The 15,102-nt window shown below is 45.4% G+C and overlaps 1 protein-coding gene across 2 annotated transcripts in view; it reads right to left on the bottom strand.

Moving 5' to 3' along the window:
- The window catches only part of LOC138642408 (uncharacterized), a 125,528-nt gene that overhangs the window by 29,830 nt on the left and 80,596 nt on the right, over positions 1-15,102 (bottom strand). For both annotated transcript variants that reach the window (XM_069730539.1, XM_069730538.1), the window contains 3 exons: positions 14,323-14,362; positions 5,503-5,533; positions 5,254-5,275 (listed from right to left, as the gene is read on the bottom strand). In XM_069730539.1, the coding sequence (XP_069586640.1) occupies positions 5,254-5,275; positions 5,503-5,533; positions 14,323-14,362 (93 nt within the window). The remainder of the gene's footprint in view (positions 1-5,253; positions 5,276-5,502; positions 5,534-14,322; positions 14,363-15,102) is intronic.

Raw genomic sequence — 15,102 nt, 5'->3', positions numbered from 1 at the left:
TCATTGGTTTTAGCATGTCGTGTACTAGAAAACAGGAAAAAAAATTCCAAGTGCGGTGAAATTGCAAACAAAGTGCAGTCCCACACTTGTTTTTTGTTTGGCTTTTTTGCTAGGTTCACTAAATGCTAAAACTGACCTGACATTATGATTCTCCAGGTGAGTACGAGTTCATAGACACCTAACATGACTAGGTTATTTTTTAACTAAGTGGTGAAAAAAAATTCCAAACTTTGCTTTAAAAAAAAAAAAAAAAAATTGCGCCATTTTCCGATACTCGTAGTGTCTCCATTTTTCATGATCTGGGGTCGGTTGAGGGCTTATTTTTTGCGTGCCGAGATGACGTTTTTAATGATAGCGTTTTGGTGCAGATACGTTCTTTTGATCGCCCGTTATTGCATTTTAATGCAATGTCGCGGCGACCAAAAAAAACGTAATTCTTGCGTTTCAAATTTTTTTCTCGCTACGCCGTCTAGCGATCAGGTTAATACTTTTTTTTAATTGATAGATCAGGCGATTCTGAACGCGGTGATACCAAATATGTGTAGATTTGATTTTTTTTTTTTATTGATTTATTTTGATTGGGGCGAAAGGGGGGTGATTTAAACTTTTATTTTTTTTTATTTTTTTCACATTTTTTTAAACTTTTTTTTTTTTTACTTTTGCCATGCTTTAATAGTTTCTATGGGAGGCTAGAAGCAGGCACAATGCGATCGCCTCTGCTACATAGCAGCGAGCTGATGTTTGCCGCTATGTAGCAGAAAATCAGGTGTGCGGTGAGCGACGACCAGAGGGTGGCGCTCACAGCTACCGGCGATCAGTAACCAGCGAGGTCTCAAGGACATCTATGGTTACAATGGAGAAGCATCGCCGACCTCCGATCATGTGACGGGGGTCGGCGATGCCGTCATTTCCGCCCGCCCGGATGCGGTAGTTAAATGCCGCTGTCTGCGTTTGACAGTGGCATTTAACTAGTTAATAGGTGCGGGCAGATCGCGATTCTGCCCGCGCCTATTACGGGCACATGTCAGCAGTTCAAAACATCTGACATGTCACAGCTTTGATGCGGGCTCACCGCCGGAGCCCGCATCAAAGCGGGGCTTCTGACCTCGGACGTACTATCCCGTCCGAGGTCAGAAAGGGGTTAATATTTTACTATTTTTAGTTATCTTCATATATGCACGTTGCCACTAGCACTTTTCATAACTATACATTTTTATACTCTTTAATATTTATTTATATCTTATGTATAAATATTTATATACATTTTTCGATTCTCTTTTTGCACTTTATCCGTTTCATTCGACTTATTTTGTATATAACGGTGTTGGTTACATTCCATATTATTGTTAACATCTCTGTATATAACAAAAAAAATTATCTATTAGGACCAATTATAGTACCTATTCAATGATATACTATAATTTATGTTGTGTTTCTAGGTCTACATGTATCCACCTTGTTCTGCACTATTGTGCTACTTTGTTCACCCTAGTTCTTTCTCCATGGGAGCGTTTCTCCCATGATTGAGAGTATGGACTTGTTCTTGCCCTTTGGGTGTGTCTTGTGATGCCTGGCTTGGATGAAGTGACCGGTTGCAGGTCACATGCACCACGGTGGGCAGCACGGTGGGCAGCATGGTGGCTCAGTGGTTAGCACTGCAGCCTTGAAACACTGGAGTCCTGGGTTCAAATCCCACCAAGGACAACATCTGCAAGGAGTTTTTATGTTCTCTCCGTGTTTGCGCGGGTTTCCTCCGGTTCTCCGGCTTCCTCCCACACTCCAAAGACAATACTGATAGGGATTCTAGATTGCGAACCCCATTGCGGGGACAGCGATGACAATGTGTGCAAACTGTAAAATGCGGCGGAATATGTTAGCGCTATATAAAAAAAAAAAAAAGATTATTTTTTATGACTTTGTGCCTGGAAATCTGCTTACGTCATCCTTACTGGGCTATGGATGATGCGTTCCGTGATACACTTGGGATGGGCAGCACTCGTGCCATGTGCCACTACTATGTCCGTAACTTGCCTTGCTCCAATTGGCTGGAGGATGTTTATAGGGTGCCTCCTGCTGGTCTGAGGCCCACCCCTTGACAAAATCCTAGCGCTGAAACACACGTCAGGCCCTGACGTCATTCCAGCAGGAGGAGAGGAGTATAGATAATTTACAAGTTTAAACTTTTTCTACTCACTTGCTTTATGGAAATTAGCTATTGATTTTTCTGACAGCTATACTGTAACATAAGCTATTATGCCCATATAAAGTATTTTCTCCGGCTTACTTACCTTGTTATTACAAAGTATCACATCCTTTATACACCAAGTGGACAATATATGACTATATCCACTGTATTTAATCTCCTCCTACTATGCTATGTCACTTCCACTGTGTATTCACTTGAGCGTTTTCAATTTTTTTAAATTATTTGTCTACTTCTGTTGGCATATCCTTCTGTGATTAGGTTTTCAGATTCTGTAGGGTAGTGTAACCTTGCTTACACCTTAACTGTGTTTACTTGCTTACATGGAAGAAACACTCCAGGTAAGTGTGTTACCCTGGGTCATGAAGGGGTTAAAGCAAAAATGGCTGGATTCGAGAATAGATGCCATGACCAGTTTGGAATGTCCCTGATGCCTAAACAGTGGAAACCCCCCACCAATTATTCATTTTGGAAACTAGGCCCTTCAAGGAATGTATCTAGATGTGTAGTGAGCACCTTGAAGCCCCAGATGCTTCACAGAAGTTTATAACATAAACCCGTGAACATAAAAATATTTAAAAAAAAAAAAAAAATTAAAAAAAATCACATTTTTCCCACAAAAATTTTCTTTTAGCTCCAAATTTTTTATTTTTACAAGGGTAACAGGAGAAAATGGACCCCAAACTTTGTTGAGCAATTGCTCCTGAGCAAGACAATAGATCACATGTAGTCAAAAACTAGTTTTGAGGCACAGTGTAAAGCTCAGAAGGAAGAAGCGCCATATTGGAGTTCAGATTTTGCTGGAATGGTTTGAGGGTGCCGTGTCATATTGGCAGAGCCGTGTGGTGCCAGAACAGCAGAAACCCCCCTTAAGTGATGGCATGTTACAAACTACACCCCAATGAATTCATCTAAGAATGTAGTGAGCATGCTGACATTACATGTGCCCACAGAAATTTATATCATGGGGCGTCGAAGAAAGAATAATTTTTACTGCTAAAGTGTTATTTTAGCACCAAATTTGTAATTTTTATAAGGGCCAATAGGAAAAAAATTGTTGCACAACTCCCAATTACATGTAGGGGATTGGGGCAATCGGGAACTACTTTTGAGGTTATGGTTTATGGGTGCCATGACCCACTGAAAGAGCCCCTGAGGTGCCAGAACAGCAGAAACCCCCACAAAAGTGACCCAATTTTACAAACTACAACTCTTAATTAATTCATCTAGGGGTGCAGTGAACATATTGACGCCATGGGTGTGTCACAGAATTTTATACAATTAGGCAGTAAAGAAAAAATAATTACATCTTTACCACAACATTTTTGTTTTAGCCACAGATTTTACATTTGTACAAGGGAAAATGTGTAAAAATGGCACCACAATTTGGCACACAATTCTTCTGAACTTGGAAATACCTCATATGTGGCTGTGCATTACTGCTTAGCCACAGGTGAGACTGAAAGGAATGAGAGCTATTTTTCCTTTTAGGCTAAGTTCACATTTTGCATTTGGGGGCTTTGCGGAGGGCTGCATACTTCTTCCGTTAAGCTCCGCCTACTTCCGCATGCGTCCTGTGTACCTATCTTTAACACTGGGTAGGCAGGACATGCGGATGTGTTGTTTTGACGCACCCGCCATCCACACGGGTACACAACAAGTTGCGTCTTGTGCAGGCGGTGGGCTTGTCAAAACATCGCATCCGCATGTCATGCGTACCCAATGTTAAAGATAGGTACGCAGGACGCATGCTGAAGTAGGCGGAGCTTAACAGAGAAAGTACACAGCCCTCCGCAAATACTCCGACTGCAAATGTGAACCCGGCCATAGAGCGCTGATTTTTCTAGAATAATTTGCGGACTCCACATACAAAGCCCCTAAATGCTAGAAAAGTTGACTGGATTCAGCTGAAGCTTTTATTGGGAACATTTTACATAACTTTTAGGATCACATTTATCCGGCGTTCTACGCTGAGCACTTACATCGAGGTTTCCATCTAAATCTCAGAGTGACATGATTCAGATGAACCCCCGAGGGATCCATTCACTATAATGAGGCAGCAGAAACACTAAAAAACACTTTTTTTTTTGCAAAAACTAGTTTTTGCATGGCCATATTTTGAGAGCTATAATTTTTCCATATTTGTGTGAACAGAGTCATGCGAGAGCTTGCTTTTTTGCAAGATGAGTTGATATTTTTATTGGTATCATTTTCGGTCACATGACATTTTTTGATTGCTTTCTATGCCGATTTTTTTGAGGAAAACTGAACAAAAAACAGCAATTCAGGAATTGTTTTTTTTATGCTGTTTCACATGCGATAAAATTGATAAGGCGACTTTTTTCTTAAAGTCAGTACGGTAACAGCGATACCACATTTATTTTGGTTCGTTATGTTTTTGCGCTTCTACACAAACTTTTATAGAAAAAATAATTTTTTATGCATTGTTATATTCTGAGAGCTATAACACTTACATTTTTCCACTGATGGAGCTGTATGGTGAATTGTATTTGTGGAACAAGATTACGTTTTCAGCTATACCATTTTTATTTTCATTCGTCTATTTGATAGCGTTTCAATTGCACTTTTTTTCCAGCAGAATGATGAAAAAGCATAGTTTGCATTTTTTTTTTACATAACAATGTGTATTTATTGGTGTAATATGTTTTATCATTACTTTGTACTTTTTTTTTTTAAATATTTTTTATTTCCTTCCGTAGTGCCTCTATGGGTCTTACACCATTTTTTGTACTTTGACTGCAGGTACAACGCATTGCAATGCATTACACTTGTAAAGAAAGCTTCTGAGATCACGCTTTGAGCATGGTCTCAGAAGTCTTCTGTAGCTTGGTGATCTGACGACCCATGGCAATGATCAGGCCCCCGCCATGACGTCGTAGGGGCGTTGTTTTTAAGGCAGACGAAGTTCCCGTCCCTTTGTCTGCTTCTTAATTGCTGTGATCACTCATAACCTTTTTTCTTGCAGAAACCAGAAATTTCACTTCCTGTTTTGTGTTGTAAAAAATTCAATATGAGCAAAATTAACTTACCTTACTCGGCTCAATAGGAGACCTGTAGCAAAAGAAAACATATGAACACAAGGCAAATAAAAGACAGGACAGCTTAAAACAGCAAAAAAAGTGAGCAAACAAAACATAAATTACACCATGACACCAACTTAATAAACTGGGTAATTTGAAAGGAAAATTAGAAAAAGTTTGTTAATCTCCATGATATTTTAATTTGCTATGTTAGCAATATCCCATGATAAACGTGGAAATGCTATTAAATATACTTACTCTTTTTCTTCATGTTCAGCCACCCAGTTTTCTATGAAAAGCAATATGGAGAGGGGGAAAAAAAATTAGATATATTAACTAAGACAAATGTCAAATAATAATGAATTGGTCTTTTGGTGTGCATTTGAAAACAAAAATATTAGGCCAATTTCAGTCCATTGGGCAGGGGTGCGCGACAAGTTGGTCGGAGACCACACGCGATCTTCGATGCCTTTCTGTGCAACCCTCAGCTATCTGATCACATGCGTGACAGCGTCTGGTGACTGCTCATATATACTTTCCATGTTAGGAAGCAGAGGGGTGTCAATTAGCACTAGGGATGGTACACTAAATCTCCAAACGCCAAAAGAAGGCATCATAGTCTCACCAATAATGGGGAAATCCAAAATGAATATATCCTAAAAATACAAGGAGAGAATGACCCCAAAGTAAGAGGATAATAATACAACCTATATAAAAAACAAGTAATACCTGCGCTGAGTAACAAAAAATCCTCCAAACCACACAATTTATGTTGTCAAAGAGAAAGAATTTCTATAGGTTACCATACCAAAATAACCAGAGTATAACCGTGGTATGGATAAGTGTCCTATTTCATAGGATACCAGGAGCGTTTTGGTTATCAAATGGGTAAATAAATTGTTACCTTTGAATAATCAGTGGAATTAACCGGCCCCTTGTGGTGGTCTTACTGAATCATGTCCATTGCATCCGTAGTATGAAAGAAACTGGCAGGCTTCCTGCAATTGTCCTATTAGGCTATGTCCACTGCGGTTTATGTCTTCAGATAAAGCCGCTCTGGGTTGAGTCCGCTGCGTCCGTCGTTCCGGTGTGTCTCTTCAGGTGGAGCCGCTCTGTGCGCTGCCCCGGCCGGCGGCAGAGCGCTCAAAGCACGCTCCCCGCTTGGGATTATTGAGCGCTGGAGTAGCCGCTGGGTCCTCTGCCGAAGCAGGACCTTCCGTGACGTCACGGTCACGTGAGTAAACACGTGACTAGGCTAAGGAGAGCAGCGAGGATTTGGTCCTCGCTGCTCTCCTTAGCCTAGTCACGTGTTTACTCACGTGACCGTGACGTCACGGAAGGTCCTGCTTCGGCAGAGGACCCAGCGGCTACTCCAGCGCTCAATAATCCCAAGCGGGGAGCGTGCTTTGAGCGTTCTGCCGCCGGCCGGGGCAGCGCACAGAGCGGCTCCACCTGAAGAGACACACCGGAACGACGGACGCAGCGGACTCAACCCAGAGCGGCTTTATCTGAAGACATAAACCGCAGTGGACATAGCCTAATAGGACAATTGCAGGAAGCCTGCCAGTTTCTTTCATACTACGGATGCAATGGACATGATTCAGTAAGACCACCACAAGGGGCCGGTTAATTCCACTGATTATTCAAAGGTAACAATTTATTTACCCATTTGATAACCAAAACGCTCCTGGTATCCTATGAAATAGGACACTTATCCATACCACGGTTATACTCTGGTTATTTTGGTATGGTAACCTATAGAAATTCTTTCTCTTTGACAACATAAATTGTGTGGTTTGGAGGATTTTTTGTTACTCAGCGCAGGTATTACTTGTTTTTTATTTTTGTATATAGATTACGATACAAAAAGGTGGAATTGTATCATTACTTGCTGCCGAGTTTCTTAAGGGTTGAAGCGCTACTGGTCTTTTTATAGAAACATAATAATACAACCTATTTATGTATTAAAGATATCTAATTTTATTACATATATCTAAATAGGCAAAGTCTATACAAAACCGACACAGTGTATATATAAATATCATAATCCCAAAGGAAAGAGGCAACAACCTGAATGAAGAGAGCCTACAAAAGTATGGAGCACTAAGCCCCAGAGGGAAATAGTACTAGAATGATACTCATAATGATAATAAAAAATGTAAATTAAGATATATGTTATAAAACTTGATTTTCCTTAAACATAAGTAGGTCTTTATTATTGTCTTTGGGGTCATTCACTCCTTATTTCTGCAGGATATATAGAACTGTGGATGGGTAACTGTTAATGGTGCACTGTGTGGCCATGTCAGTGATCATGCCATCATCCAAGTAAGGAGTGGATGAAGTAGAGAAGTGGCCACTCATGAGTGCTGCCATAGCCATTGTGCTTTATGAAAGGAAAAGGGAAACACTCGACTGTCAGTGTTTCACAAACTGCAATGGAGAAAGCTGAACTATGGTCTCTTCCTTTCTGGATTGTGAACGCGGAAAAATATGACCTCTATCCTCTGGAAAGCTAAAAGTCCTAAAAATGGAATCAGCATTTATTAAATATTTATGTTATGTTGTGATGTTTTATTGCGGCCCATGGGGCTAGTTCAATGTGACAATGTTACCATCAGCGGAAAAGAGGGATTTTTGGTTCTTACCGTAAAATCTCTTTCTTGGAGCCTTCATTGGGGGACACAGGTAACCATAGGTGTATGCTGCTGTCACTAGGAGGCTGACACTATGCAAATAAGGAAGTAACTCCTCCCCGGCAGTACACACCCTCCGACAGGCACCAGGCAGCTCAGTTGGTGCAAAAGCAGTAGTAGGAACAGGTAATATAAAACTCAACCTATGTACCAACCCACAATAACGGCACGTTGGCCAACACGGTACAACTTCAAGGGAGGGTGCTGTGTCCCCCAATGAAGGTTCCAAGAAAGAGATTTTACGGTAAGAATAAAAAATCCCTCTTTCTTTCTCGCCTCATTGGGTGACACAGGTAACCATGGGACGTCCAAAAGCAGTCCCTAGGGCAGGATATTCTGCAGAAAAAGAGGTAGGTCGGCCGGTCAGAAACCGCCGCCTGCAGTATCCTCCTACCCAGGCTCACGTCGGCAGAAGCCTGAGTATGCACCTTGTAGAATTTGACAAAGGTGTGAATGGATGACCACGTTGCGGCCTTGCAAACCTGCGAGGCCGACACTTGGTGACGAACTGCCCAGGAAGCTCCCACAGCCCGGGTAGAGTGAGCCTTCACCCCCGACAGAGGCAGTTTGTCTTCAACACAGTATGCCTCCAGAACCGCTGAACGGATCCAACGAGCAATTGTGGACTTGGAGGCGGGGAGCCCCTTTCGCCGCCCTTCCGAGACGACGAACAGAGAATCGGCCTGACGAAAAGAGGCAGTTCTGGCAAGATAAATCCGGATAGCCCTGACCACATCCAACTTGTGAAGAGATTTCGCCAAAGGATGAACCGGGGAAGGGCACAAGGAAGGGAGGACAATGTCCTCATTGATGTGAAAAGCCGAAACCAGCTTTGGTAGAAAGGAAGGAACCGGACAAAGAACCACTTTGTCCTGATGCAGGACTAGAAAGGGAGAACGACAGGATAATGCCGCCAACTCTGACACTCTTCTAATGGAGGTGATGGCGACCAAAAAGGCTACCTTCCAGGATAGAAGCAAGAAGGAAATGTCCTGAATCGGTTCAAAGGGCGTACGCTGGAGGATGTCCAAAACGAGGTTCAGGTCCCAAGGCTCGACAGGAGGACGATAAGGGGGATGAAGGTCCGCACCTGAGGCAGGGAGGCCAGGTCTCTTTGAAAAAGAATGGACAGAGCAGAAATCTGACCCTTCAAGGTGCTAGGGGAAAGACCCGAATCTAGACCCGCTTGAAGGAAACTAAAGAAGGTATGGAAGGGAAAAGGTCATAGGAAACAGATTGCTGTCCTGACACCACCAGAAAAAGGCCTTCCAACACCTGTGGTAAATACGCGAGGAAGCCGGTTTTCTCGCCCTTATCATAGTCTGGATGACGCTATGAGAAAAACCCGCGTCCTTCAGAACCGCGGCCTCAACGGCCATACCGTTAAATTCAGAGACAGAGAATTCGGGGGGAAGAGGGGGCCCTGCGAAAGAAGGTCCGGACGATCCAGAAACCTCCACGGAACGTCCGATAGCATGTTCACCAGTTCCGCATACCAGGCCTTGCGAGGCCAATCTGGAGCTACTAAGAGAACGGGAACCCCTTCTGTCTTGATCTTTTTTACGACCCTTGGGATCAAGGGGAGGGGTGGAAACAGATAGGGCATCTGGAACTGGGTCCACGAGATCACGAGAGCGTCGCATCCGACGGCCATCAGATCCCGAGATATGGAGACGTACTGGGGAACCTTGTGGTTTGCCCGGGAAGCCATCAATTCGACGTCTGGACCGCCCCACCGCTGGCAAATCTGGCTGAAGACTGCGGGAAGAAGAGACCACTCGCCCGCCACGATGCCCTGACGACTCAGAAAGTCGGCTTCCCAATTGTCCACTCCTGGGATGTGGACGGCTGACAGAGAGGGAACGTGACCCTCCGCCCAACACAGAATTTTTGCCACTTCCGCCATGACTTGCCTGCTGCAAGTCCCTCCCTGATGGTTTATGTAAGCCACGGCTGTGGCGTTGTCCGACTGAATGCGGACCGGTTTTCCCGAGAGGAGAGACTCCCAGCGGATGAGGGCTAGGAAGATGGCTCTGATTTCCAAGAGGTTGATAGGGAGGCACGCCTCCTGAGCAGTCCAGCGGCCCTGGGCATTGAGGTGGAGAAAAACCGCCCCCCAACCTTGGAGGCTGGCATCGGTGGTGATCACCTGTCAGCGGGGAGGGAGAAGACCTCCCGCGCAGAATGAAGGTGGACAGCGTCCACCAAGAGAGAGACTGTTTCACCCTGGGCGAGAGGCGAAACGGATGATCCAGGGAAAGTGGGTTCCAGTACCAGGCAGACAGAAGGGCCAGCTGGAGGGGACGAGAGTGGAACTGAGCATAGGGGACCGCTTCCATGGAAGCGACCATTTTCCCCAGAACCCTCATGGCGAGACGGAGAGACAGAGGATTCGGGCTCTTTAGAGCTCTGACCCCCACGGCGAAGAGAAAGGAACTTCTTTGGGAAGAAAGACCTGAGCCTGAGAGGTATCGAATTCCATGCCCAGGAACTCCAGCCGCTGAGTTGGAATCAGGGAAGACTTCTGGTAATTGATTATCCAGCCGATGTGAAGCATGTCCAGAGTAAGCTGGAGGCTCTGGCTGCAATCCCGACGGGATGGACCTTTGATCAAGAGGTCGTCGAGGTATGGGATTACCAGAATCCCCTTCGAACGAAGAATGGCCATGACAGCTGCCATGACCTTCGTGAAGACCCTGGGCGCAGACGCCAGAACAAAGGGGAGGGCCGTGAACTGATAATGATGACCCTGGATCGCGAACCGGAGGAATCTCTCATGCCGTACGCAAATAGGAACGTGAAGGTACGCATCTCGGACATCCATGCAACACAGGATCTCTCCCTGTTCCATGGACGCGACCACCGAGCGTAGAGATTCCATCCTGAAGCGCCGAATCCGGAGATGGTGGCTCAGCTGCTTGAGCATGAAGTGACGATCTCCCTGACCCAGGCATCGTCGACTACTGATAGCCAAACCTCTGAGAACAGAAGAAGCCGGCCTCCCACCCTGGAGGGATTTCCCGTCATTTGTTAGAAAACCTGTGGCCCAGAGATCTCGATGGTTTTGCGGGGTGGCTCTTAGCCCTCCAGTGTGGTGGAGGTCTGAAAGAAGGTTTTCTTCGGTCTCCTTGCGAGGAAGAGCGGTCCTGGTTGGAGTTTCCTGAGGCGAAGGACTGAAAAGGGCGAAAGGACTGGGGCCCCTCCTGTTGAATGGACGTTTGGGCTTGGACTGGGGTAAGGAGGTACTCTTACCCCCTGTAGCGTCCGAGATCATTTGATCCAACTGCGTGCCGAAGAGTCTAGAACCCTGGAAGGGCAGACCAGTGAGAGATTTCTTAGAAGCGGGGTCAGCATTCCACGCCTTTAGCCAGAGAATCCGGCGAATGGCCACAATGTTGCTATTAGCCCTGGTGGTGCAGGCCGCTGCATCAAGGGAGGCATTCATGAGGTATTTTCCCTCAAGAGAAATCTGATCCGCCAAATCAGACAGTTCCTCAGCAGGAGCAGAGGCCAAAATGCCCCTGCGCAGGGTCTTGGCCCTGGCTGACACAGCCTTGGCTACACAGGACGAGGCGAAACTAGGGCAGAGGGAGGCTCCGGATGCCTCAAATGCCGATTTTGCTAATGCCTGCGAGGAGGGGGAACGGGCAGATAGGGGAATCCCATCCAGGGAACTGGAAGAGGATCTAGATAAGGTCCTTTTTCTGTCTCTTTTGTCCGGTCTGCCTCTGTGAGGGTCCAGGACAGGTGCGAGCGAATCGCCGTGTGAGACATTCGTGGCACCGGTGGCATTAGAGAGAAGCGGGATACGTTCAAGTGCCTGGACCAGGGACTGAGAAACCTTAGTCAGGTCGGACACTGATTAAGACATAGCAACAGCCCACTCCGGGGGAGGGAGGGTGCACTCATCCTGGGACCTAGGAGCTTCCTGAGGGACAGACATGGTGGGAGGAACGCAGGATGGGCAGAAAGGTGAAGGCTGACCTGAGGCCCACTTTTTCTTACAGTGAGCGCAGGCGTAATGGATGGCCATAGTGGCAAAGGCCGGAGTGGGGTTGGACATAGGTGGATATTACCTTGTCCTGGAGCGGAGAAGTACTGCCGGGAGGAGTTAAGCCCGAGAGAGCAGTAGCGCTGAGCCAGCTGAAAAACAGCGACAGCGGTAGCCACAGGTGCCTTTGTTCCCCTGAAATTCTTCTGTCCCACGCGGTGAGCCAAGCTGACAGGGAGCAGGAAGACACAGAAAAGAGCGCCGAGACAGCGCAACGCTGTGGGCGGGCACAAGCGCTGAAGGAGGAAGCAGGAGAAATGCCCCCAACAGCGCTGAAAAACTCTTGGCCGCAATAATGCAGGCCGCAACAAGATGGCGCGTAAGCGCCGAAAGGAGAAGAAAAGTCGGGAGAAAAAAAAACTCCTGGCCGCAATAATGCAGGCTGCCACCAGGGGGTGCAGAAGTGCCAAAAGAAGGAGAAGAAAAGTCGGGAGAAAAAACTCCTGGCCGCAATAATGGCGGCCGCCACCAGGGGGCGTAGAAGCGCTGAAAGAAGGTGAAGAAAAAGCCGGGAGAGGAAAATAAAAAAAAAAAATGTCGGGAGCGCGCTGTTTGAATCCCAATGAGGGAAGGAGAAATGCCGGTGTGCAGCAATAGGAAAAAAAAAAAAAACGGCGCCAGAAACAAAAGGTAGCGACCCTTCTTCCATGATGCAGCCCTTTTACTCCCCTAATAAAGATGGAGATGTACCCCCATGTGATGACCCCCCCCCCCCCGCCCTTAGAAGATCGCTTGCCGGGCGGCGTGCGGGCTGGGGGTGGGGGGGGATGGGGGTGTTTCATACTGTTGCTTGAAGATCCCCTACCTGGGGTTGAGGAACGCATCAGGATCCCTTGTAGGATGGAGGGTCCTGGAAGAAGTCCTCCTTCCCGCGCCACGAACTCCGGCGCAGAAAACGGCGTCGACCCCTAACCAGGAGGAGAGGGTCACTGGAAGTGACCACCGTCTTCCTCTAAGCCCACTCCGAGGAGAGGGATGAGGAGGGGAACGGGCAGGACTGGCCACCAATGAAAAAGGTCACCCTGGACACCCGAAAGGGTGACAGGGGACAAGTCCTGCCCAGCGGGTCCGAGAGGGTGCGATGTGGGTGATACCACACTGCTCTCTCGGTCGCTCAAAGTGGGGAAAACAGGGTGAGAAAACTGCACCCTGTTATCCTGAAGAAAGGAGTCTGAAAAAGAGAGGGAAAAGGTTAATAAACAAAACAAATCCCTGTAAAAAGAAATGCGGATCTGGTGTTAGATCCAGGTCCGCCTCCTACAGACACTAAGCAAAAACCGAGTTGCCTGGTGCCTGTCGGAGGGTGTATACTGCCGGGGAGGCGTTACTTCTTCTTTATTTGCATAGTGTCAACCTCCTAGTGACAGCAGCATACACCCATGGTTACCTGTGTCCCCCCCAATGAGGCGAGAAAGAAAATGGATTATCAATAAAATTGGCTATATAGAATGCCAATGGGGTTTTCACAAATTGTCTTAAGCAATCCACCACTCCCAGTCCTCAGCTTTTCCAGGAGCGGCGCACTTCTGAAGATTAAAGGGTTTTTTCCACCAACAAAAGTTAATTTTATTCACCAGATCTTGGAATAAAAAGATCCACAATTGGATGGGATTAAAAATAATGTTCCTGTACTGAGATAATCTTATAAATGTGACCCTGCTGTGTACTGTGTAATGGCTGTGTCTGACTGTACAGGAACATGGTCTGGTCATACCACAGCTCCTAGGAAGGAAAGGATGCAAAAGAGAATATACAGACAAGACAGCCGGGGATCGCAGCTTATTCTTTTTGTGAGGTAAAGCATTTCCCTGCCTGTTTTTAAGCGATATTTGACCTCAAAGAAAGAATCATCTAAGCTAGGCTTCATAACAGAACTGCAGTTTTGCTACATCCTGCAACATTATAGCATTTGAAATCCCTTGGGGTGGGCTAAAAAAGTTTAAAATATGTTTAAAATAAATATATATTAAACAAATATATAACAGATTTAATCACATTCCTTTTCCCCCATTTCCTAGATTTAAAAAAAAAAAATCAAGCCCTCACACCGCTACGACTTTTTAAAAATAAATAAATAAATAAATAAATAAAAGTATTGAATAAACTGAGAATTGCTGTAATAGTAGTGTAATGACCTGGAGAATCATGTTGCCAGGTAATTTTTTACTACACAATGAAGGACAGTAAAACAAAACCTCAAAAAACAAATGGTAGAATTACAATTTTTTTTTTATTTCACCACAATAAAACGACAGTGTAAAAAATTAAAATGTCAGCAGTTTACTGAGCACAATTAGAAAAGTTGACAATTAGAAAAAGGAAACAACTAACTTTGTACGTTCTTCATGTCTGCTGATGAAACATATTCAACCTAAAAACATAAAAAGGCAGTGTTAAATGATTCTGAGTAATAGCATGCATTTTCTCCATTGTCTGAAAATACAGTACGGAACACATCACCAATTTTCTAATGCTATTGACATGAAATTCTCATCAGATGTCGGTAACGACCCATTCAATCCACACAGGCAAAGAAATCAAACCATAGATATACATAAATTACTGTATATACACGAGTATAAGCCGACCCAAATATAAGCCGAGGCACCTATTTTTATCACAAACAAACTTGGAAAATTTATTGACTATAGTATAAGCCTGGCATGCATGTCCGAGCGGGCCATATCCTGGTATGCATGCCCCCCTCATCCCCATTCTAGTATGAATGGCCTCCTCATCCCCATCCTTGTATGTATGGTCCCCTCATCAATATACTGGTATGCATGGCCTCCTCATTCCTATCCTGGTATGCATTGCCCCCTCATCCCTATCCTGGCATGCTTGGCCCCATCAGAAAAACGTAAAAAAAAAAAAAAACATCCTACCTACCTTCTCTGCTCTCCCTCGCAGCGTCTTGTTCCGATGTCAGCAGCTAATTTCTGCTTGTAAGCAGCACATGGCAGTGACGTCATGCGCTGCTTACAAACAGAGGACAGCTGCCAAAATACTCACTGCTCTCCACGTTGGGACTATGAGTGTGGAGAGCAGTGAATATTAATTGCTCTTTAATAGTGGGCACAGTAACCTCAGTCGCTGGCTTGCTGCAGTGGC

The sequence above is a fragment of the Ranitomeya imitator genome, chromosome 6 (assembly GCF_032444005.1).
Source record: "Ranitomeya imitator isolate aRanImi1 chromosome 6, aRanImi1.pri, whole genome shotgun sequence".
NCBI lineage: Eukaryota > Metazoa > Chordata > Amphibia > Anura > Dendrobatidae > Ranitomeya > Ranitomeya imitator.
Note: the sequence above shows the minus strand (reverse complement) of the source record. Positions and strands in the feature narration are given on the sequence as shown.